The sequence below is a fragment of the Corylus avellana genome, chromosome 3 (assembly GCF_965113065.1).
Source record: "Corylus avellana chromosome 3, dhCorAvel1.hap1.2, whole genome shotgun sequence".
NCBI lineage: Eukaryota > Viridiplantae > Streptophyta > Magnoliopsida > Fagales > Betulaceae > Corylus > Corylus avellana.
The window spans coordinates 10174569-10197839 of NC_142492.1; the positions used below are offsets into that span (position 1 = coordinate 10174569).

At 35.2% G+C, this 23271-nt stretch overlaps 2 protein-coding genes across 2 annotated transcripts; both read right to left on the reverse strand.

Moving 5' to 3' along the window:
- Positions 1 to 277: 277 nt before the first annotated feature.
- Positions 278 to 2117, reverse strand: LOC132174357 (uncharacterized). The gene is made up of 2 exons (XM_088514319.1): positions 2029 to 2117; positions 278 to 869 (listed from the first exon to the last, which is right to left on the reverse strand). The coding sequence occupies exons 1-2, from the start codon at positions 2115 to 2117 to the stop codon at positions 278 to 280; spliced, it is 681 nt and encodes a 226-aa protein (XP_088370445.1).
- An 11511-nt stretch (positions 2118 to 13628) lies between these two features.
- On the reverse strand, positions 13629 to 19998 carry LOC132173384 (uncharacterized). The gene is made up of 11 exons (XM_059584874.2): positions 19933 to 19998; positions 19157 to 19297; positions 18771 to 18825; positions 18301 to 18358; positions 17717 to 17811; positions 17483 to 17586; positions 17068 to 17196; positions 15915 to 16309; positions 15044 to 15848; positions 14573 to 14653; positions 13629 to 13874 (listed from the first exon to the last, which is right to left on the reverse strand). The coding sequence occupies exons 2-9, from the start codon at positions 19285 to 19287 to the stop codon at positions 15052 to 15054; spliced, it is 1764 nt and encodes a 587-aa protein (XP_059440857.2). The 5' UTR covers positions 19288 to 19297; positions 19933 to 19998; the 3' UTR covers positions 13629 to 13874; positions 14573 to 14653; positions 15044 to 15051.
- Positions 19999 to 23271: the final 3273 nt, after the last annotated feature.

The following is a 23271-nucleotide window of genomic DNA, read 5'->3' on the forward strand; positions in this document are numbered from 1 at the left end:
TCACTTGCTTCTCATTGGATTAAAAATCAAAACAGATGGAGCAACTTGCTCCATCGTGATAATATCATAAATACATGCAGGTGGCTCAATAAGCCATCGTTGATCCATGAAACTTTTTGTTGCTACTTTGGAAAGGGTATGGGCCGCACGGTTACCCTCCCTACGAACAAAAGACAGTTGCCATTGTTGTAGAAACTGTAACTCATGCTTGATATCTGCAAGACTGCAACTACCACTCCCATGCAATCTGGTTCCAGTGAGTTAACAGCCGCAACCACTACTTTTGCATCCCCTTCGAATTGAACCTGTGCGAACCCCAATCGTTGCAAATTTGGACCGCCAACAACGCTGCCCGAGCTTCTGCCAGCGACGAATCAAGACGTTCCTCAAGGGTTCTGCTATGCGCTGCTAACACCATTCCCCTGTCATCTGGCACCACTACCCCGAGACCCATCCATCCCTTCTCCTTCGCTAGTGACGCGTCCCAATTCACTTTTATCCATCCACTGCAGGGAGCCCGCCATTGCACTTCCTGTACCAAAGCATTTGAGGAAGAGTTTTGAGTATCCCCTACCCCGTTCGCTGTTGCAAAATCCTCCACAGCAGTAATAATGCGTTGTACCAGCAGATTGGGATGAGTCAATGTACCACAGTGCACTACCTCATTTCGACGCAGCCACAGCCTTCTTGCAATACCTACGGATTGCTGTATCTCCTCTTCGTCACATTGTACAAAAACTTCCTCCACAATCTGAAGGAAATTCTGGCCAGTAGTGGAACTCTTTTTCTGTAGCTTAACACGACCCACACTCCAAGCATCCTTGGCAGATGGGCACCGCCACAGGATATGTGAAACCGTTTCTGGAGCTCTTCCACATAATGGGCACAAAGGGTCTTCAATGATTTTACGTTTATGCAGATTGCTCCTAGTGGGCAAAATCTCATGATACGTCCTCCACAATTTTTTTTTTCCTGCATTGGGTATTTTCAGAGCCCACAAACTACTCCACCCCCTGCTATTACCCTCCAAAGATGAACTTGCACAACTCCCTGGGTGTCGGTCTCCATCTGGATGTAGTAAGCACTTCTTACCGAAAACAACCCAGTATTTGTTCCTCTCCAAACCCGAACGTCCTCCCTGTTAAAGTGACTGACCGGCAGAGACTGAATTAAGTGGACCTCTTCTTTGGTGAAAATCGTTTCCAACAGAGTAGAATCCCACCACTTCGTATCCCCATTAATGAGTTCACTGACCGTGGCATATTGGAGTCCTATAAAGTTGGCGGAGATTTGCACCATATACGTCGGAGACTGAAAGTTTTTTTAGTTTAGGAAAGAAATTACAATTTGACTGAAAGTTCAAGGGTAAGTGTAGTTTCCCTCTCTTATTTTTATTTTTGATGTGCGCTAAAAAAAGGTGGAAGTAGGATTTGTCAATCAGAAAATTCCGACACGGCAAAAAGAGTTCTTAATTTTTTTTGAATTTTTTTATAAAGTAATGTATTAGTAAACTATAAATAGTAAATGGGCCGATGATACTGTTTCTTTAAGATTTGATATCAAGATTGGTGGGCTGTTTGCATATTTAGGTTTTATTTCTTTTAAAGGTTAAATACTTTTTTTCTCTTCAGTTTTCAACATTTTATTTTTTTCTCTTAAGATTTTATTTTTATTACATGAGGTACATGTGATTTTCATAAAGACTAAGATGTTATCTCCATTAAAATTCCGTTCAAAACTTAACGGAATGCCACATCAGCTCAAAGGAAAAAAAAAAAAAAATGGGGTGGCCTTTGGCCATTTGGGGGTGGCTTTGGCCATCATCTGGCCGATTTGGAGTGGCGAGCCACCCCATGGCCTGATGAAGGAACCCAAGGGGTGGCCGAAATCACCCCTGTGGGTTTAGGAGTGGTTTCGGCCACCCCAAATAGGTGAGAACACGGATGAGGAACCGGAACCCAAACAGGAAAATCTTAAAGTTTTTGTCTTGAAATGTTTGCCAGATAAAAAGAAACGCCAATCACATACCTTGGGCTGGCAGGGACGCCATTGTCATCAAAGGATGAGGTGCTCAGACCAAGTTTCAGGTCAGTGGACACATCTTCTCTTTCATCCATGGCAGTGAAAGAAAACTTGTGTTGGTGAGAGAGCAGATAGTCAGATTGTGAAATTCAGAGCGGTGAGTTGGAGAACACTTCTTGGAAAAAAAACCCAATAAAGCAAACCAAGAAAGAGTAAGAGGAGATCAAAAAAGTTTTCCCAAAAAAGCAAACTAGAAAACAGAGTAATTAAGCGGAGATGGCCTTTGGCCACCCCCATCTGGCCGGTTTGGGGTGGCAAGCCACCCCACAGCCGGATGGGGGTGACCGGGCCACCCTAAGGAGCCCAAGGGAGTGGCCGAAACCACCCCCAAATGGCCAAGGCATCCCCAATTTTTTTTTTTTTCAAATATAATTTTTTAAAATTAATTATATGACACGTGGCTATATTTGATTGGTGCTGACATGACATTCCGTTAAGTTTTAGACGAAATTTTAACGAAGGTACCATCTTGGTCTTTATGAAAACTATAGATGCTTCTTGTAATAAAAAAGAAACTCTAAGGAAAAAAAATAAAGTATTGAAACCCTAGAGGGCAAAAGAGTATTTAATCTTTCTTTTAATAGTAAAACTACGTACTCAACTCAACCCACATCCTATTTAGCTGATGTGACACTGTTCATTAACCTTGAATTTTTTATTTTTTTATTTCTTCTTTTAGTTCCCTCTCTCCAAGTGTTTTTATATCTATTTTAAAGCTTATGGTCACTAGAAAAAAAAAAAAAAAAAATTTCTTACGTGCCTACAGTACATATTTTGTTGCCACGTCATTAATTTTTTGACGTGGGAATTTTACCACGTCAGAAAATTATTACAGATTTAGCAACTTTAAAAAATTATATATTTTCTGACATGGCCAAATTATTATTCTTTGACGTGGCAGCTTAACACATTAGAATTTTTTTGACGTGGCACATTCCCACATCAGAAAAATTCTGACGTGCTACAGTGCCACGTTAGAAAAATTCTGACATGGTAAACTACCACGTTAGAACATTATATATATATATATAGATCATTATTATTATTTTTTTTGAGTAGATTCCTGACCTGTGACACTTGGCACGTCAGGAAATCCCCTCGAGTCCCTCCCAATTTCAGAAAATGGGCAGAATTTTGAACTTTTTTCCCTCTTTTTATTTCCCCCCTCAACTTTTTCCCTCTTCTTATTCTTTACCTCTTCATTTATTTTCTCCACACTCTCTCTCTCCTGTCTCAATCTCCCTTCTCTGCGGTCTGCACGGCACCTCTAGAGGAAGAAGAAAAACAGAAGGTGAAGAGAAAAAATTGAGAAGCAGCAGATCGAAGAAAGTAGAAGAAGAAGAAGAAGAAGAAAAGGAGAAGAGAAGCAGAAGAAGAAAAAAAAAAAAAAAAAAAAAAAAAAGGAAAAGAGAAGAAGAAGAAGAAGAAGAAGAAGATAAGATAAGAAGTTTTTTTGGGTTTTTGATTTTTTTATTTGGGTTTTTGATTTGGGTTTTTAATTTTTTGAAGATTTTTTTGTTGGAAATAATTTTGGATGGTACATAAATTCTTATTGATATAAAATAATTATAATATGAATATTAACAATAAAATAAATAAAATACAAGAGGTGAAAATAGAGTTTGAAAAGATCTCACAATGCTATAGAATCACGTAAGAGTGTTGTCCTTAAAGGTTGATTCGTGCCTTCCGGAGTGTATAACTCGGTGCAATCGGATTCTTTGACACGCAACCTCCCAGGATTAGACTATAGCGTTTATCTTCGTTAAGGGCGCACTTCCAAATAACGAAGAGTAATAAAACAACCCTTTAATTTTCTTGATGAAAAACCATATAGAGAAAATACAAGAAATAGAAGACAATATAGGTGGAAAAATCCACTAATTCTATCCAAGTAAACAAATCATGAAAAATATATAAGAAATTTTCTTATAGAAGTCAGTTGTTGACTCTTTCAAAGCTCACAATTAAGTTAACGTTTGTTTTTTTTCCTTTTCTAAAACTTATGATCATGTATGTAATAAAGACAAAAAATAGTCATGACAATAATATCATGTTAAAGTCTATGATCAATTGACCATGCGTTAGAGACTTGTCTTTAACCTATGAAATAACCAACGGTAAAATTATAACTTAATGGCCAAGCGGTCATAAATATATAGTAAAGATGATAAAATCTCATAAAAATATTTTAATGCCAACCAGTAAAATATTTGGAATAACTGAAAAATATTGTTAAAACCAATAGCAAAATAATAAATTGTTTGTAACATACACAACAATCCCCACATGTTACAAACAATAGAATAAGAGGAGATTGAAAGTATGAATTGATGTGGTACCCGAAGGTTCTCTTTTAACCAAATCCACAAGTTAATCAAACTTATCACCCACATAACTTTCTCCAAAAAAAAAAAAAAACAAATCAAATCAAATAAGAAAAATTTGGTTGTTCTATAGCGGGTTGGCGCCTTATACAGGCCATGCGCCTCTGGGTTTCATGAGTGCTCTAGAGACTTGCCAAAGTCTCATAAGAAACGGCACCACTTCCACACTCATATAGGTGGTATCCACCAGGAGTGTGTGCAAGAAACACCCCATCCCAACAGGTAGGGACTATGGACCCATTAAGAGCTTTAAACTCACCCTTAATCACCTTGCATCTTGTACTGTCTTACATCATATGGATGGACTCATTACTAATCTTCTCAACAAGATAGTTAATAAACATAAATTGACAGTACCATACCTCATTTCACTTGTGACTTTGTTTCCCATTAAATCTCATTTCACTTGTGGCTTTGTTTCCCATTAAACCTCATTCATAGGATCTCCAATCACAGAGGTTGGGTATCAATCACAGTGTCATGATTTGGGTATCAGTTCTATCCCCCTCGATGCTTCTCTCACTAGCCTTCTTGCTAGTGGCATGGTCAAAGAATCTACAAATTTCTTTTATGGCCTCACAAAGTCCATGGACATATACCGATCCCAATAAGCTGTCTCACAATATTGTGCACTTTCTCATTATAAATTCTTTACTTGAGTTTTGGCAGCCTGACAATCACAATAAACACATAGATCCAGCTATGTTAGCATATAAAGGCAAATTAAATAAATTAACCTATGGGTTCTTTAGCTATTCATCTTCAGTTCATGCCTTTTCTAAGGCAATTAACTTTGACTCTATAGTAAACCTTACTATGTAAGTCTTTTTGAGGACTTTCAAGAGATAGCTCCTTCAGCCAAAGTAAACACATAATAGCCATTAGTAGGCTTTACTCATCTAAATCAATAATACAGTTGCATTCCTTTCAATATAGTAGGATAATCACAATAAGACAAACCAAAATTAATTGTGCCATTTGAGAATCTCAACAATTTAGAGATCGCATTACAATGGCTCAATACTATGATTATGAGTATATCTACTCAATTTATTAACAATATATGTAATATCAAGGCATATACAGTTTGTTAAAACATCAAGCTACCAATGATTTGTGCATATTTTTCTTGCAAAAACACCATCATCATGATTCTTAACCAAGTGTATTTTTGAATCATATAGTGTAGACATAGGTGGATAATAGAAGTGCTCAAATCCTTTAAGTATCTTTTCAACATAATATGTATGAGATAAAATAATGCAATCATTATCCCTAATAACTTTAATGTTCAATTTGACATTAGCTTTACCTATGTCTTACATATCAAAATTAGATGCAAGAAATAATTTAATTTTATGCACAACATCAATGTTAGTTCAAAGGGAAATTGTATATAAAATCCTTAGGTAAACGCGCCTTTTTTAAAAACTCCCTGGGTTTTTTTTTTCGAAAATTTACTCCCTGGGTTAATGGAAATGACAATAAAATCCATGCCGTCAAAAATTTTTAACAGCCGTTAGTCAAATTCAAAACGCACCGTTTCACCTTATTAAAATATTAATTTTTTTTTATTAATTTAATTTTTAATTTTAAATCTAAAAATAAAAAAATAAAAAAATTAATCTTTTGTCAACTCACGACTTCTTTCCTCAACCCCGGCGAACACACCCCAGCTCTCGAATCTCTCCGGCAACATCAACGGTGGTTTGGCTTCGGTGGTGCCTTCTCCAGTTGTTGGAGAACAATTGATTTCTCAGTTAGATTTCCAGTTGGTGACTTCTTGCCTTCAAATTGATTTTTCAAGTTGAAGAACAAGAAAAAGAGAATTTTACTGCTGGTTCTTGTTATTATATCTTGATGGTCTTTTATCTTTACAATTTCAGGGTCTCTACTGCAATTACCAAAGGGAGAAAAGGAGACTGTTGTCGATCTGATCATTGCTCAAAGTTTTTGGTTTCTTGCTCTGGGTTTTGTTGGTAGAAGGATTTTCTGAATGGGTTTTGCTTAGTCTTTTTTTTTTTCTTTTTATTTCTGGTATATGGGATTTTTTCAGCTTGTCAGATGTCAACGTTTGGAGAATCTGGTTGTTTCCCTCAGAGCCAAGCTAACGTTTACCCAAGTCAATCTGATCATTGTTTCCCTCTTGCCTTCAAGGAGAATTACAGCAAGCATCAGAAAGGTTTAAAAAAATTCCACAGGCGTCAAAAGATTCCAACTTGTTTAAGACGGCTAAAACACATTAGCAGAGGCATGCATAACATTGTCCCTTAAGATGTTGGATTCTCATACACAAGACTCAGGAGCCCAATTTCAATAGCCCTTCTCAGAAAGGGAATTACATCAAAATTGCACATCTAAAAAAGGGATTCTGGTAGATTGGTAGCGCCTGGTTTGATGGAATTGCGTTTTTTCTGGGGTTGTCAATACTGAGAAAATTTGAGTGTTTTTTACTTTGTTTGGTTTGAGGAAGACCTTTTTTGGCATTGGATTGTGCTCTGTAATTATGTATTGTTTTGAGGAAAAATTGGAGGTTTGGATGTTTGTGATTACTCTAATCATTCAAATATGACAATGGAACTGTAGTAGTGCATTGTCGTTGTTAGGAAAGATCCATAGGAAGATGGACTCCACAACCCCTCCCTCCTCTCCTGTGCGAATTTACCAACTTCCTCTGTCACCTCACCACCACCACCTTCTTCCCCTGCTCCGTCGAATTCTTCAACTACGCCTACTCAGACTACTGACACCCCAGCGCCTTCATCCCCTTCAACCCCTTCAACTCTAGCTCCTCAGTCTCCTCCACCGCCAGCCCCTGCTGCTCCTCCTCCATCCCCGCCAGCTTCACCCCCACCGGTATTAACACCACCTCCAACCTCACTGCCACCTTCTCCGCCAACCACCATCAACTTCACCACCGCCATCGCTACCAGCATGACCCCCACCATCTGCCCCTTTGCCAGATCACCCCCTCCAGTTTTATCTTCGCTGCCACCACCACTAGGAGGCTCTCCTCCGCAAGCATCCCTTACACCTCCGGTGGCATCCCCACCTCCCCCTCGAGCCATTCCACCAACTGCATCTTTACCTCCTCCACCCAATGATCCAGCACCGCCTTCCTCCAATCTAGATCTGGGAAATTCTGGGAAATTTTTACGATCTCTCTGGAATTTAAATTAATTTTAAAATTAAATAAAAAAAAATTAATATTTTAATAAGGTGAAACGGTGCGTTTTGAATTTGACTAACGGCTGTTAAAAATTTTTGACGGCATGGATTTTATTGTCATTTCCATTAACCCAGGGAGTAAATTTTCGAAAAAAAAAACCCAGGGAGTTTTTAAAAAAGGCGCGTTTACCTAAGGATTTTATATACAATTTCCCTAGTTCAAAATAAGCAAGTCATCAATATATTAAAAAATAAATAATAATACATTCATTATTGTAAAATTTGCTATGTATTTACTTGCACCATTAATCAAATATGTAATAGACAACATCACTTTGTCAAACTATTCATGCCATTGTTTAGGAGCTTGCTTTAATCCATACAAGGATTTTACTAGTTTGCACACTTTATGTTCTTGACCGGGGATTACTGGTCCCTCGGGCTACTCCATATAAATCTCTTCATCATTTAGAAAAATAACTTTGACATCCATTTGATATACAACAAATTTATAAATATAAGCAATGGCAAATAACATTCCAAAAGATGCAATTTCAGTAACCGAAAAATAAGTATCAAATAATCAACATATACATTTACTTGTAGCTTTTAGCTACCAAGTCTACCATGTGCTTATCTATTGTATCATCCGGTCTAAGCTTATTCTTAACCACCTATTTATAACCAATTGATTTGGTCTTAGGAGGTAACTCAATGAGTTCCCAAGCATGGATAGACATAATTGATTTCAATTATTTATAGCTTCTAACCAATTAAATTAAAAAAAATAAAATGCATCAAAAATAGATTTAATTGCTTCATCATAACATATTGGATCATCATCAACAATATAAGCAATAAAATTCATACCGAGATTCCTTTCGTTCTAGCTCGCTTGCTTCTTCTCAATTCTTACACATAATCAACAATTTTATTAGAAACACCAAAAAATCATGAAATAATTTTTTCCTTATTTTTCAAAGGAACACATGCTCAAAGATAATAACCTTTTTTAGATTCAATGATATTATTGTAGTCTAAAATATCACTCTTGATAGTAGGGAATCTATAGCATGAACTATTACATGTAAAATCAATAAAATCACAATCATAAGTTTTAAAACCAAGTTTCCTCATTTTAGGTTTTGGGGCAACATAACATTTGTCAAATACCCCCACACTTCGAGGTATTTCAAACAATGCTTATGAATATGACAAACAAAATAAAGGCTTCCCCCCACACTTTGGTGGATAGCCCAAAAATTGACAATCATAGCATTCATCAGTTCTTTTCATTTTCTTGGTGTCCCCAAGATTTACATGTATAAATCTATCATATCGAATGAGATAAATCAAGTAATTACAAGAAAATAAAATTCCATTAAAGCTCACAAGAACTTTAAGAAATAACTTCTATGAGCCCATTTTTTTATAAGTATGATCTATCATTTAGTCTTCTTTCTTTTCTGTCAATTGACAATTCTAAAGATATTTTAAAAATACTAATCATCACTTGTGATTTTCAACATGATCCTTATATATATATATATATATATATATATATATATATATATATATATATATATGGGTTGCATATTTCAAGTTCTATCAAGATTTTAAAAATAAAATCTTTTTAACTAAAGCCTCAATAAATATACAAAGTATCAAGCCCAACCAAATAATAATCAACTGTTATTGGCTCATTTTAATAAATACGCCAATGATATCATTCTTATGATATGATAAATTTATTATGTATCAAATGAACCTCAATAATCACATATATTTTATTTTGAACCATCATGTCAGAGAAATTTGAAAGCTGAATGATATATATGAGGAATTACCAAATAACTTAAAGTGGTTATGTTAATCTAGCATGCCATAGCTAACATAAATGTTAGATACTATTTCTTTTTTGAAATAGATGAATCAATAGAAGCCACCGCTTATCATATACAAAATTCATATAATTATAAAATTTTGCACTAGCTTTAATTCAATCAAGGAGCACCATTATAACTTCAATTTTTTCATTTTAATAAATGAAATGTATATTATGTCTTAAAAAATAAGACCTATGAATCAGAGTTTAAAACTCACAGCGGAGCCAACAGCTGTACTCCAAGATCTTCCAAAATAGATTGTCGTCACCACATACCAACTATGTGTCGTGAGAATCAATCGACTCAATATACACACCACATCTCTTTCTCTTACTATGTGCTTACCTACAAAAATCTTTAGCAAAGTGGTATTCTCTGCACATAATTAGCAATACCTATGTATTTTCTCTATCACAAAATGAGTAACCACTGACAGTTATTGTTATCAATTTATATGGATGTTTTCCAATCAAGCTTAGCACAACATAACAAAAAAGTGCTAAGTTCTAAAAATTCATAAAAAGGCTTAACTCTTTTTATTGTAAGAATAGTAACCCAACAATAAAAGATTATTTGACAATCAATAAATTGAGTTCAAATAATTGAAAACTCTTACAATCAAAATATTTTCATTTTCAACAACTACACAAGAAATTAAATTCTTTTTCTGATAAATGAATACAAAATCTTTCCACTCCAATATTCGATTTCATCTTTCTCATATGTTAATTGCATACCGCAAACTCTTATAGTATTTGCCTTCTCATAAGTTTAAATACTACTGTTATGATACTAATCAAAATATTTTTGCAACCATCATAATCAACCTTTAAGATTGTTGGAAATAATTTTGGATGGTGTACAAATTCTCATTGATATAAAATAATTATAATATGAATATTAACAATAAAATAAATAAAATACAAGAGATGAAAATAGAGTATGGAAAGATCTCACAATGCTATAGAATCACGTAAGAGCGTTGTCCTTAAAGGTTGATTCGTACCTCCCGGAGTGTATAACTCGGTGCGATCGGATTCTTTGACACGCAACTTCCCAGGATTAAACTATATCGTCTATCTTCGTTAAGGACGCACTTCCAAATAACGAAGAGTAATAGAACAACCCTTTGATTTTCTTGATGAAAAACCATATAGAGAAAATACAAGAAATAGAAGATAATATAGGTGGAAAAATCCACTAATTCTATGTGGCTATATATATATATATATCCAAGTAAACAAATCCTGAAAAATATATAAGAAGATATTTTCTTATAGAAGTCAGTTGTTGACTCTTTCAAAGCTCACAATTAAGTTAACGTTTGTTTTTTTCTTTTTCTAAAACTTATGATCATGTAATAAAGACAAAAAACAGTCATGACAATACTATCATGTTAAAGTCTATGATCAATTGACCATGCGTTAGAGACTTGTCTTTAACCTATGAAATAACCAACGGTGGACAAAGTTTTCCTCCAAACTAGGTTGGAGGAAATTCCTCCAACCTAATCTCTAAAATTGACATGTGTCCTCAAACATGTGCTTCTCACATGTTTTTTTTAATACCCTAATTTCCACAAACTATAGTTAACTCCACCGTTAGTTTCTCTCTCTCTCACGTTCTCTCTCTCTCTCTCTCTCTCTCTCTCTCACATTCTCTCTCTCTCCTTCCCCCCCCAAACGAGACCAAGCTGTCTTTCCAACCCAAAAAATCTCTCCGTCTTTACAGAAGAGTGTTTTTTTAAAAAAAAAGAAAAGATTTTTAAGAGGGTTGATTGGGTTTTCTTAAAAATTTAACAAAAAATAACAATTGTACTTTCTCTTTTTTTAGTCGGAAAAGATAACAAAAAATGCTCAGATTGAAGGGATCATCAAAGATTGAAACTTTTCTGGAAATTTCATAAAATTTTTTTACCATGCTCAGATTGAAGGGATCATCAAAAAATGCTCAGTTTGAAGAATAATCTTTATTTGTTAAATAGATGGTTTTGAGAATTTAAGAAAAACCCAATCGCCCCTCTTAAAAATCTTTTCTTTTTTTAAAAAAAAACCTCTTGGCAAAGTTTCAAAGAAGAGATTTTTTGGGTTGGAAAGACAGCTTGGTCTCGTATGGGAGGGGAAGGAGAGAGAGAGAGGACGTGAGAGAGAGAGAGAGAGAGAGAGAGAGAAACTAACGGTCGAGTTAACTATAGTTTGTGGAAATTAGGGTATTAAAAAAAACATGTGAGAAGCACATGTTTGAGGACACATGTCAATTTTAGAGACAAGGTTGGAGGAATTTCCTCCAACCTAATTTGGAGGAAAACTTTGTCCACCAACGGTAAAATTATAACTTAGGCTTTGTTTGGTAATGGGGATGGGGTTGGCCCAAACACTGTTCATCATCATTTCCCAAAATAATCAACATCAAAACATTCTAACTTTTTCACTTTTAATATCAAATCATTTACTTTTTATTATTATTCAAATAAAAAAATCACTACAAAACAAAACTTTTTCACTTTTCCATACCACTTTTTCATTTTTTTTATACCAAACATTCTTACCAAAAAAACACTGTAGTGATTTTTTTTCCAAAAATCACTACAGTGTTTAGGCCATCCCATTTGCCAAACACCCCCTTAATGACCAAACGGTCATAAATATATAGTAAAGATGATAAAATCTCATAAAAATATTTTAATGCCAACCAGTAAAATATTTGGAATAACTGAAAAATATTGTTAAAACCAATAGCAAAATAATAAATTGTTTGTAACATACACAACATTTTTTCGGTTTAGGTTTTTGAAAATGGAGATAGAAAAGAAGAGGGAGAGAGTGAGAAAATGGAGAAAAGAAGAGAGAGAGAGAGAAAATTGAGAAAAGAAGAGAGGGAGTGGCCATGGTGCAGATCTGCACCATGGTGCAGATCTGCACCATGGTGCTGAGAAACGCATTTCCCTGCACAGCAGCTCCCTCATGCCGTGCAGAGGAATTCCAAAAAAATAATAATAATAATAATTGAAAATTAATTTAAATTAATAAACTTTTAAATTGAAAAACAAATTCTATTTTTTTTTTTAAAAAAAAAAATTAATTTTTAAATTTTCTGACGTGACATCTCTACCACATTAGAATTTTCTAATGTGGCGACATTTACCACGTCAAAATTTTTTTCTGACGTGTGAGACAATAGAACGTCAGAAAATTCTGACGTTCTACCCTCTGGCATGTCAGAAAAATTTTTTTACTGACACTTATGTTTTTGACAATTAACACCCGTCAGAAACGGCACGTCAAAAAAATTTGCTGACGTGTTGGACACCATAAAACTTCAGAAATTTCCAGTCAAGAAAAAATTGTTTTTTTTTTTTTTTTTTTGTAGTGGGTATGTTTAATAATGATTTTGAAAAGTGTATATTTAGTTTTGGTTTGAAAATATATTTTGATGTGATATAAAAGTAAAAATATTTTTGCTCGATTTACATTTGAAAAGTATGGGGAAAATACACTTTACCCCCCCTGAACTATCCACCCATTTGCACTTTTAACCCCAATGTTTAGAAAGTGACACTTTACCCCCCCAAACTTCTAAATTGTTGCAATTCGACCATTTTGACATTTTTTTTTTTTTTTCTCAAAATGCCTCAATCCCAAGTTAAAAAAAAAATAAAAAAAATTTAAAATTAAGGGGTGGCCGGTCTGGGGTCACCGAAACCACCCCCTGGCCCACCTGCAATTGGCCACCCCTTAATTTTTATTTTATTTATTTATTTATTTTTTAACTTGGGATGATGGCATTTTGGGGAAAAAAAAAAAAAAGTCAGAATGGTCGAATTGCAACAATTTGGAAGTTTGGGGAGAGAGGTAAAGTGTTACTTTTTAAATATTTGGGTTAAAAGTGCAAATGTGTGAATAGTTCAAGAATAAAATGTATTTTCCTCAAAAAAATATTTTGTGTTTTGAAATATTTGTTCATAATTTTGAAAACCAGTGTTTAAAAACACTTTCTTGAGCATGAAAACAGAAATTGGCACTATAGTGTATCATTTCTTGAACATGAAATCAGCCTATCAATCTAAAGCGATATATGAAATTAAAATCAAAAGTACAAAGCAGAAAACAATAATTGCTTTGTATTTTGGAAGAGCTAATAGAATGCAACCTTTGAGATACGAGCCCCTTTGAAATTGGGCCATAATATTGCACTAGATGTAGGCTTACATTCAAACCCATGGAAAAGATGGATCAGGATCCTCTACATTTTGAGTGAAATGGTGAGGAACCATTTCATTAGTCCGAAGAATCTCTTCACTAATCTTGCAGCCGCTTTCTGATTGTTTCCGGACAGTATTTAGAATTATGACCTGCAAGAGATTAGATAAAATCAATGGGAAATCAATTGACAAAATCATATTATTTGTGAAGATTTAATTGGAATTCCATCGAGGCCTAAAAGATCTAATTTTCTAATTGGTGGTAATTCAAGTACCTCCATTGAATCCTAAGAATGCGGTAGTGGGAATTAGACATAAAACGTAGGAAAATTATTTAGCAGAAATGCATGTTTGGTAAAAGCTGTTTTTCAATTTGTTCAGGGGAAAGCGGTAGTAAATGGGAATAAAGGATACTCCATGAAATCTTCAAACAAGTGAATGAGCTAATCTAACTTTATAAACAATTGTCTTCTATGCATACATCAGATTCATACATAAAGCAAAATGGCTGCAAACAGGTGGCCAAAGAGGAATGCTATGCTTGATGGAGTACAGATGTCATCATCAAACATAATTTCTAAGAAGAATACAGATCAGTCAAGGCCCACTTTGCTTTATTACAGCACAGCATCATATGTGCACGGCACTAGTTAGCGTGCCATAGACCTACTTCTACGTCTAATAGCATTCAAATTGATTTGATTTTACCCTTTGATTAAATATGAAGGCAGCTTCATTCAAAATATTACAATTAACCGAAAAAGAGAACTTCTAAAAAATGCATAGTTTTGTAGATCTTAATCATCTTATTCACTCTAAAAATAGAGAAGAGCAAATGCCATAAATACCTCCCTTCATCGATTCCTCTCCATTGAATGCACTTCACAAGCCTGTCATAGCTTTTATAGAACGCACAAGATACAAAATCCCTACCAAGAAAAAAGTTGAAGTATAGCATGACATAACTCTTTTATGATATATATAGAACTAGAAATTAGGATGATCAACTTAAAAGTTAAAACGCAGATTTCCATTGCATGCCTTTCAAATCTCTAAAAGTTTTGGTTTTTCTTCCACATAAATGTAGGGCCAGGAAGAAGATAAAAGCATCAATTCAAGATCTAAAATACATACCAAGGTCATCTCTCATTCTCAAGCATGTCTACAAGAATGTAACTTGATAAGACTAACATGATGTAGAAAGAATCAAATAGAGAAATCTCTGTAACTGAAGTGGATCTCTGTAATACACTTTCTATGCTCAGTTTCATTGACAAGAAACGCAGCTAAGAAATATAAAAAGAAAGTTAATCACTTACTCAACCATTCACGGTGTCAACGTTGTATTGTCACCAATATCAATATTTGGAGACAAACTTGCAGATACTGATTTGCCACATTTAACAGTGACAGAATCCTTTTCCAAGTCAAATGCATATTCCAGGCACCTACCCAGAGAACCAACAACTGAAGTCTCAGGTCCATGAAAGACAGAGAGGAAACCCCGCTTCGTGTTTAGGAAGTCTGTACTATTGACATTGTGTCCGTCCTGAATAGATGAGACTGTAGATTCAGGTGTGCAGGTGACATCAGGAAGGTTGGCATTACCAGTCTTTGAGGAAGTTCTTTTCCTTATTATAGAAGGAGTATTCTTGAAGGTCATTGCCGAGTTCCTTAATACAGATGCTGGACTGCTACTATTAGCATGCATTCTCCGTCCAAGATAAGTTGGAGTAGAATAGCAAAATGGACTGTTTTGATGCGTAACATGATCATCATCTGTACTTGGACATCTACTATTTTCAACAGCATTAACCAAATCATTCAGCCGAGTTGGCGCAGAAGGCAAGCAACCGTGATTTATATCCACTGCATGTAGCGAAACCCTATAGACTTTGTTCTTCTTGCCCACTTGACCCATATTATCACCAAATCCCAGTGTTAAAGAAGTTGAACATAGATTGACAGAGTCATTGCCAACTACTGAATTCGTAACACCTGAAGCATAATTCCTTAACCTTTTAGGAAAATCAAGTATTTTGTGACCAACAGGAAGAACCTCAACAGGCTTACAACTTGGTTTAGCGCAAGTAGATGGATCCAAGGAAAAATCCAAACAAGAGGCTGACAAGGGCCCATATGTTTTATCATGGCTAGGATTGTCTGTGAAAGATCTAATGGAGTTACCACTTGCAGCAGCACCTGTGTCATCAAACTTTGTTGCATTTATTGTGTCTAACAGTTTAGTTTCCTCTCTTTCTGAAAGCATGCCAGTTGCAGACTTTGCCATTGAACAACTCTCGCTTCCATAAGCATTTCCAAGAACCAAATCTGTAGAACAAGTTTCAACACTATGCTCCAACCCCTTTCTTTGATCATTAAAACTCCTTCTCTCCACTACAACCTTCATGCATTCAATTTTTGTTTCAGAACTGCAAAAATCAGGAGATGTAGGTTTTGTTTCAGGACTGCAGAAATCAGAAGACGTCATTTCATACATATCCATTTCAAGACGATCAATTGAGGATGAATCCATTTTCCTCTTCATTGAGCAATTCCAATGATTCTTAATTGCATTGTCAGTCCTGCCAATTACGGGCATATATGTATTATCAGAAGATAATAATGCATCCAATAAAAAGTCATGGATCTGTCTATTTGATAATTGCAAGCAAACATATAACTTGATGTAATGGTACAAAAGCATACATACATGCATCATTTTTTTTCTTCTCATTTTCCAATTCAACAAGGCAACGATAAAATATGCTCCCAAATATCAAAGCAATGCACAACAAGTATTCAAGTTGCAAACAATAAACCAAAGCACAAAAAGTGTAATCATTTTTTTGAAGCTTGGTGCACTAAGAAGGTGAAGTTCATCATGTGATGATCCCTAACCAGAAGATAACTCATCTAGTTTATGGCTCTCTCTACACCATTCTCAATATTTTTCGGATGGGTGCATATGTTGGTCGGTTGACTCAGTCCCTAAATAATGAAGATGTCATATCCAAGAAACCAAAAGTTACACTTCCATCAACTTTTAACCAAAACTGGCTAACTTGTAAACAAGAGCCCTTGCTACAATGACTTCATTCAAAGCAAATGCCATCATAACTCATTTTTAAAAGGACTAAAGGAACTATATAAGCTGCTTATTTTCCCTTTGTTGCAAAAACAACTCCAAAAGAATTTACTATTGAAACTCCAAAAAACCCAACATATCAATCAAAATGGGTATCATTTGGCAGTAAATTCTTGCAATTATATTTTGTATTTCAAGATTTTTGCTACCCTATCATAAGTAATCCATCTTTATATATTGATCTTAGCTGCATACCTTCCAGGTAGAAACCTTGCTATTTCTGCCCACTTGTTACCATAGATTTGGTGGTAATAAGCAATAATTGATTCCTCTTCTTCTGTCCATGCATCTTTCTTTATTGCTGGGTCTAAATGATTGTACCACCTGGAAAAATCAATGATTCATTTCAAAATTCACTTTACCAATATACTTCACAACACAACATGCATATAAACGAGATTGTTAAAGCTTATGTGGATAAGTATAAAACATGCAGCTGCTTTGACACTTCAACCGAGTTATACTATAATGAAGTTTTTATTAGTGTCTCTGGAAAACTAACAAATTGCACATTACAATAACAATGTAAGCTAAACATACACGACATATGCCCATCAATTAGCATGTCCTTCAAGAATTGATGCCCCAGCTAGAAACATACATCACCTACCTCTCTCGGCATTGCTTGCCTATGCGACCTGGTAAAGACCTTGCTATGATAGACCATCTCTTGCAACCATGCTCTTTGACAAACTCAATTATACAATCATCTTCCTGCAAGTCCCAAAAGAAAGAAAAAAAGAAAAAAGAAAAAAACCACCATCACATGTCCATGATACTGAAGATATCAATGAATGCATTATTCCTTCTGACCACCAAAACATGAAAAATTATTGATTTTTACCTCCTTTGTCCAAGATCCCTTGACAAGTTCAGGATTCAAAACCTTTTGCCAGTGGTGCAAGCACTGAACATCTGTCCGCTCAGGGAGATATGCAGCTGTACTAGAAATGGAACTAATAAAATGATTGGCTTTGCATAAGGCAATGAGCAACTTATGTACTCTATCCAATGATCCAAAGAATAAAATATAAAAAAAAAAATGAAAAAGAAGGAAGAATCATAGCAATTCTTTTAATAATAATATCCATCAATGAAATTCCTGCAAACTGAAGATTAATGAAGAACATTTTTCACCATTGAGATTAGCCCTCATTTCAACTATCCAATAACAAAACAAAGAATTTCATTCTGAGGATTGCCAAACCATTAGTGCCAGTGTGCCACAAATGTCCAGAACATTCAGGATCATGAACAAATCAAACCAACTGAAACCAGAGGAATGGCCAGTCATGACTAGCTCTTAAAACATTCCTCCTCGAAGATAAAGGTTCAATGGTTGATATCAGAAAACAAATAGTAGATAGTTCACTTAGAAGACTACAAGCACAAAGTGGAAAGCAAGGAAAGAACTTGTCTTGCCAGTACCTATTTGCTTCCAATTCTTCCCATTGTATTTTTTGACAACTTCACGTAGAACAATATCCTGTCCATCACAAGTCATGTGTATCTAAGTTAGAAAACTTTGAAAGCAGAAAATTCTAGAGAGAGCTTAGGCCAATGTTGAGAGTAAGTGCATTTATCAAAACTATTAAGTGCCGACTTTTCTGATTTCTAAACAGATGAAACTATATTTCTAGAGAAATACAGGAAAAAAAAAAGAATCAAAGAAACAACAGGTTACACAATTCAATACTGTGGCTTGTTTGCTCCGCAAACTACTAGCAATGTCTTATGAACAGGCTAACATTGCGTTACAGTTCCTCCAAGAAGTAGTGTAAGCACTAATTCAACATTATTCAAGTCATAGTACAAAGTTTATATAGCTATTGGTAACTTATAACAGTATATTTTGCATACCAAAATAGAAAATTAAACTAGAATTTCCAGTGACCGACCTCTTTCTCTGTCCAGCCTCCTTTCCCTGAACGTCTTCTTGGACCAACCGGCCTCCTTCAATAATACAACAGCCCACATCATCAAAATGAATAAAACTAAAGTACAGCAGTTGATGTTTTCTTCTGTTGGGGAATAGTTAGATGTTAGAGACCTAAAAAGTAAGATGTATCCTGTGTAACCAGTGGTGACACAGGCCATGGCATGCACCGTAACATTTGCAATGTTTTGAACCATTGCTTCCGGTACCACATAGGCTAGGGCAACATTTAGTATTTATCATTGTGAATGCAACAAATAATCATATGAATTTTATGTTCAATTGGGAAAGAACCTAGATAACCCATTCAGAAATCATTGTAGTGGAAGTATAGTCAGAACAGCATACCCTAGAACAGAGCTTCTTCTCAGAACAGGGGTATCACAATTGCCATCTGATAATGAAGAACACGCAGCGACTCTAACTTCTGTAGTTGAATCTACAGAAAACTCCTCCTTCACCTTCTTAAACTTTACCATGATCTCCCTCCTGAATCATTTACCAGACCGCACTCGCACAGTTAAGCAGAATGTTGAACATTGATCAAACAAAAATTCAGCCCCAGATAAGGAATACGAAAATAAATTATCCAGCAAACCATAGCAAAACAAATTCAGACAAGAATTCTTCAGCATTCTGTTTGGTTCCTGGGAAAGCAAAAACACCATACCCGAAAGAAAATCAAACCTACTAACACATGTATGCTTCTCTTTCAACTAACTAAAAGTATGAGGATTCATTTCCTCCAGTCTCAAATAACGGAAAACCAAAAAACAAAGCTTAAATCCATCTGATTGTCCTACAATTTCTTGGAAACAAACAGAGCAAACCAAAAAACAGAGGAAATCTATAAACAAAAGAAAACCCAGCAAGCGAAAATAAAAAAGAAATTAAAGCTACTGACTTCATGTTTAATTGGATTTTAACTAAACCAGATGGATTTGATCTCCTAAATTCCAACATAACGGAAAAATATAAAAAATGAAAGCTTAAATCCATCACATTTTCTTGGAAACCAAACAAAGCAAACTGTAAAAGAAAAGAAATCTACAAACAAGTCCAATTATCAAAAAGCACAAAGCATTCAACAGCATATTGCGATCATGAACAAAAAGCAAACAAACCTCAGAGAGGAAGCTTCTAGGGTTCGACACTCGTCAGAGCGATTTCGGTTTCTCTTCGTTGAGACTCTGAAACTGTAACCGCCAAAGCCAGCGAAACCAAAATATAATAACCAAACTGATAAAAAGAAACGAACAAAATGTGAGTTTTATGAAGAGGCGACGTCGTTTTGAGTGGAGCAAGAGCTTGAAGTGGCGGTGAGTGAGGGTGCGAGTGAGCTGAGAGAGGTGGTTGTTGCCGTTCTGTTTGTGTTTCGGTTGGTGCTCTGATTTGGAGGCACTTTTAAACGCTCTCAGAAGCTTACGTCAGAAGTTAAGAAGGGACCCACTCGGATATAACGGCTGGGGACCTGGGGTTAAGTGACTGTAGCTTGTTCGAAACGTTTGCCCACAATAGGAAAACGTTTTTTTTTTTAAAAAAAATAAAGCTATTAACTTTTTTTTAGTACCTTGATTTTAACCTTTTTATTTTTTTTTCTCGGTTTTAAAATCAGACAAATCTGGTTCCTAACCTATATGAAAAGACAAAATCAATACCCGTCAGTTCCAATTAACGGAATTTCCACATGTCACTCCCATAAAACGTCACATGTCCTAAAAAAATTAAAAATAATTTTTAAAAAATAAACCTAAAAAAAAAAAAAAAAACTCCCATCTTTTCCATTTCCCTCTGAAAACCAAATAATTGAAACGAAAATAAAAGGGTTAAACACTAAATACCCTCGATGTTTTGTTTCTTTATTTTTTCCCTCTTAGGGTTTGATTTTTATTACAGGAGGTCTTTGTAGTTTTGACAATAGACCAAATTAGTCCTTAGTTGACTTAACGGAAGTCCACGTGAACCAATCAAATGTTAGCACGTGGCACCTACTTAATTTTTTTTTTTTAAAAAGGAAAAAAAGTTGGGGGTGGTTTGGGTGGCTCGGCCACCCCCATGGAGCCTAGGGTGGTTTCGGCCACCCCCTTGGCTCCAAGGAGGTGGCTCGGGGGTGGCCGAAACCACCCCCATCTGGCCAGATGAGCCACCCTCAATTTTTTTTTTCCTTTTTTAAAAAAGAAAATTTTAATTTTTTTTTAAAAATTAAGTAGGTGCCACGTGTCAGCATTTAATTGGTCCACGTGGACTTCCGTTAAGTCAACTAACGGTCAACTGATGGAATGACTAATTTGGTCTTTTATCAAAACCACAGGGACCTCCTGTGATTAAAAAACAAACCCTACGAGAAAAAAATAAAGAAACGAGACCCCAGGGGGGGTATTCGGTATTTAACCCAAAATAAAATCCTGAATTCCTAACATGTAAAACATTTCCATTTCCAATCACAACCCCTAACCAAAACCAAACACAAAAGCAAAAAAGAGGAAGATATTTGGATCTGGAGCCGGGACTTAGAAGATGGAATTCTCTTCGCCCATATCCAAGTGGACCTCCGTTCCCCTAACCAAAACCAAACACGAAAGCAAAAAAGAGGAAGATATTTGGATCTAGAGCTAGGACTTAGAAGATGGACATCCTCTTTGCCCAAATCCAAGTGGACCTCCGTTCGAACGATGCACTTCGCCAGACCGGCGCTCTCCTCCAAGTGCTCCAGCAGTCTGCTACGGGCTGAGACATCTCAGTGTTGGCCAAGTTCGTCGTGGAGGAGATCATGACTGCTCCAGCCTCCGCCGTGTCCAAGAAGCTAGCCTTCGATAGGGGTGTCAAAAATTACCAGGAAATCGGAACCGGAATCCGGAAACCGGGAAACTGGGGACCCGGTTCCGGTTTCGGTTTGAAAAATCCAAAAATCGGGTACCCCGGTTCCGGTACCCGGTTTTTGGTATCTGGTTTTTACCGGGAACCGGGTTTCCATTTCATATATATATATATATATATATATATATGTTAAGTTGAAATTTTAAGACAGTCAATTTGGAGAGTAGGAAAAATATAAAACAAAGAAATATATTGTTTGAATATTTATATACATATATATTTATTGTTGGTAGTTTATATTTATTGTTGTAATATTTATATATATTGTTACTTTAGTGTATAATATTAACATCTAAACAAGATTTGATGGAATTATGATGTCGGGTTTATTGGGTTGATTGTAGTAGTTGTTCATTTTCTGATGTTAGGGTCTTAAGCATCTGAAAATTTGGTCAATTGGGTCACTTATTTGATGCATTTCTTTGTATAAAGTTTGGTTCTTACAATTTCTTAGGCTCACAATGAAATATACTGTTTGAATATATATAAAGTATTTATTGTTGGTAGTTTATATTTATTGTTGTAATAATTATTTGAAACAATCACAACAAAGCTAATTTAATTTAGACAAAAAGACTAATAGATTTTTTTTAACATGAGCCAACTTATGAAAAAAATGGGCTTATTTTAGGCCAAATACCTAACATAAGCCCAAAAAATAATTTTCTTATAAAACCGGTTACCGAACTGGGTAAAACCGGAACCGGAGGGGTCCCGGTTTTGGTTCCAGTTTTTCAAAACCGAGAATCGGGGTACCCCAGTTCCAGTTCTCGTTTTTGGCCAGAAACTCGGAAACCGGACTAAGCTGACACCCCTAGCCTTCAACCTCATCTACTCCACGGGCCTCACCGCTGATCTCTGGGACACTGCCTACATTTGCATCTGTAACCATCTCGAATTCCTAGGCCCCAACGTCACCATTTAATTAAAAAAATGGTGGAATGACTATTTGTTTTTTTTTTTTTTTTAAGTTTATTTATTATTATTATTATTATTATTATTATTATTTAATTATTTTTACTTTTTAGGACGCGCGCCGTATTATGGGAGTGACATGTGGAAATTCCGTTAATTGGGACTGACGGAAACCAATGAAAGTATTGATTTTGTCTTTCCCCATTGGTGAGGTACTAGATTTGTCTGGTTTTAAAACCTAGGGGGGAAAAAAAAAAAAAAAAAAAAAAAGTTAAAACCGAAGTACCAAAACAGTTATTAACCCAATAAAATAAATGCTTGTGATTGTTTATGAAGATGCACTTGGCGGCCGTTAAACTGTGAAATTGTCACGTGACAATTTATATAACATTTATTCTAATAAAATATGAACACCTACATGAGTTTATAAAGAGTTGTAATAAAAATTGTAATATTTCAGGCATTTGTTCAACAATAACACTGAATCAAAGAATTTTCAGAATTAACAAGGTTAGTTTAGAATCAATTTTCTCCCCTGGCCTTGAGAAATTTTTAAAAACCTCTAAAAATTTTAAATTTTTTTCTAAATTTTATGTGTTTTTTTATGAGTTTGTCCCCTAAAATTATTATTATTATTATTATTTTTTATCCTAAAAATTCTTTTCTTTAGT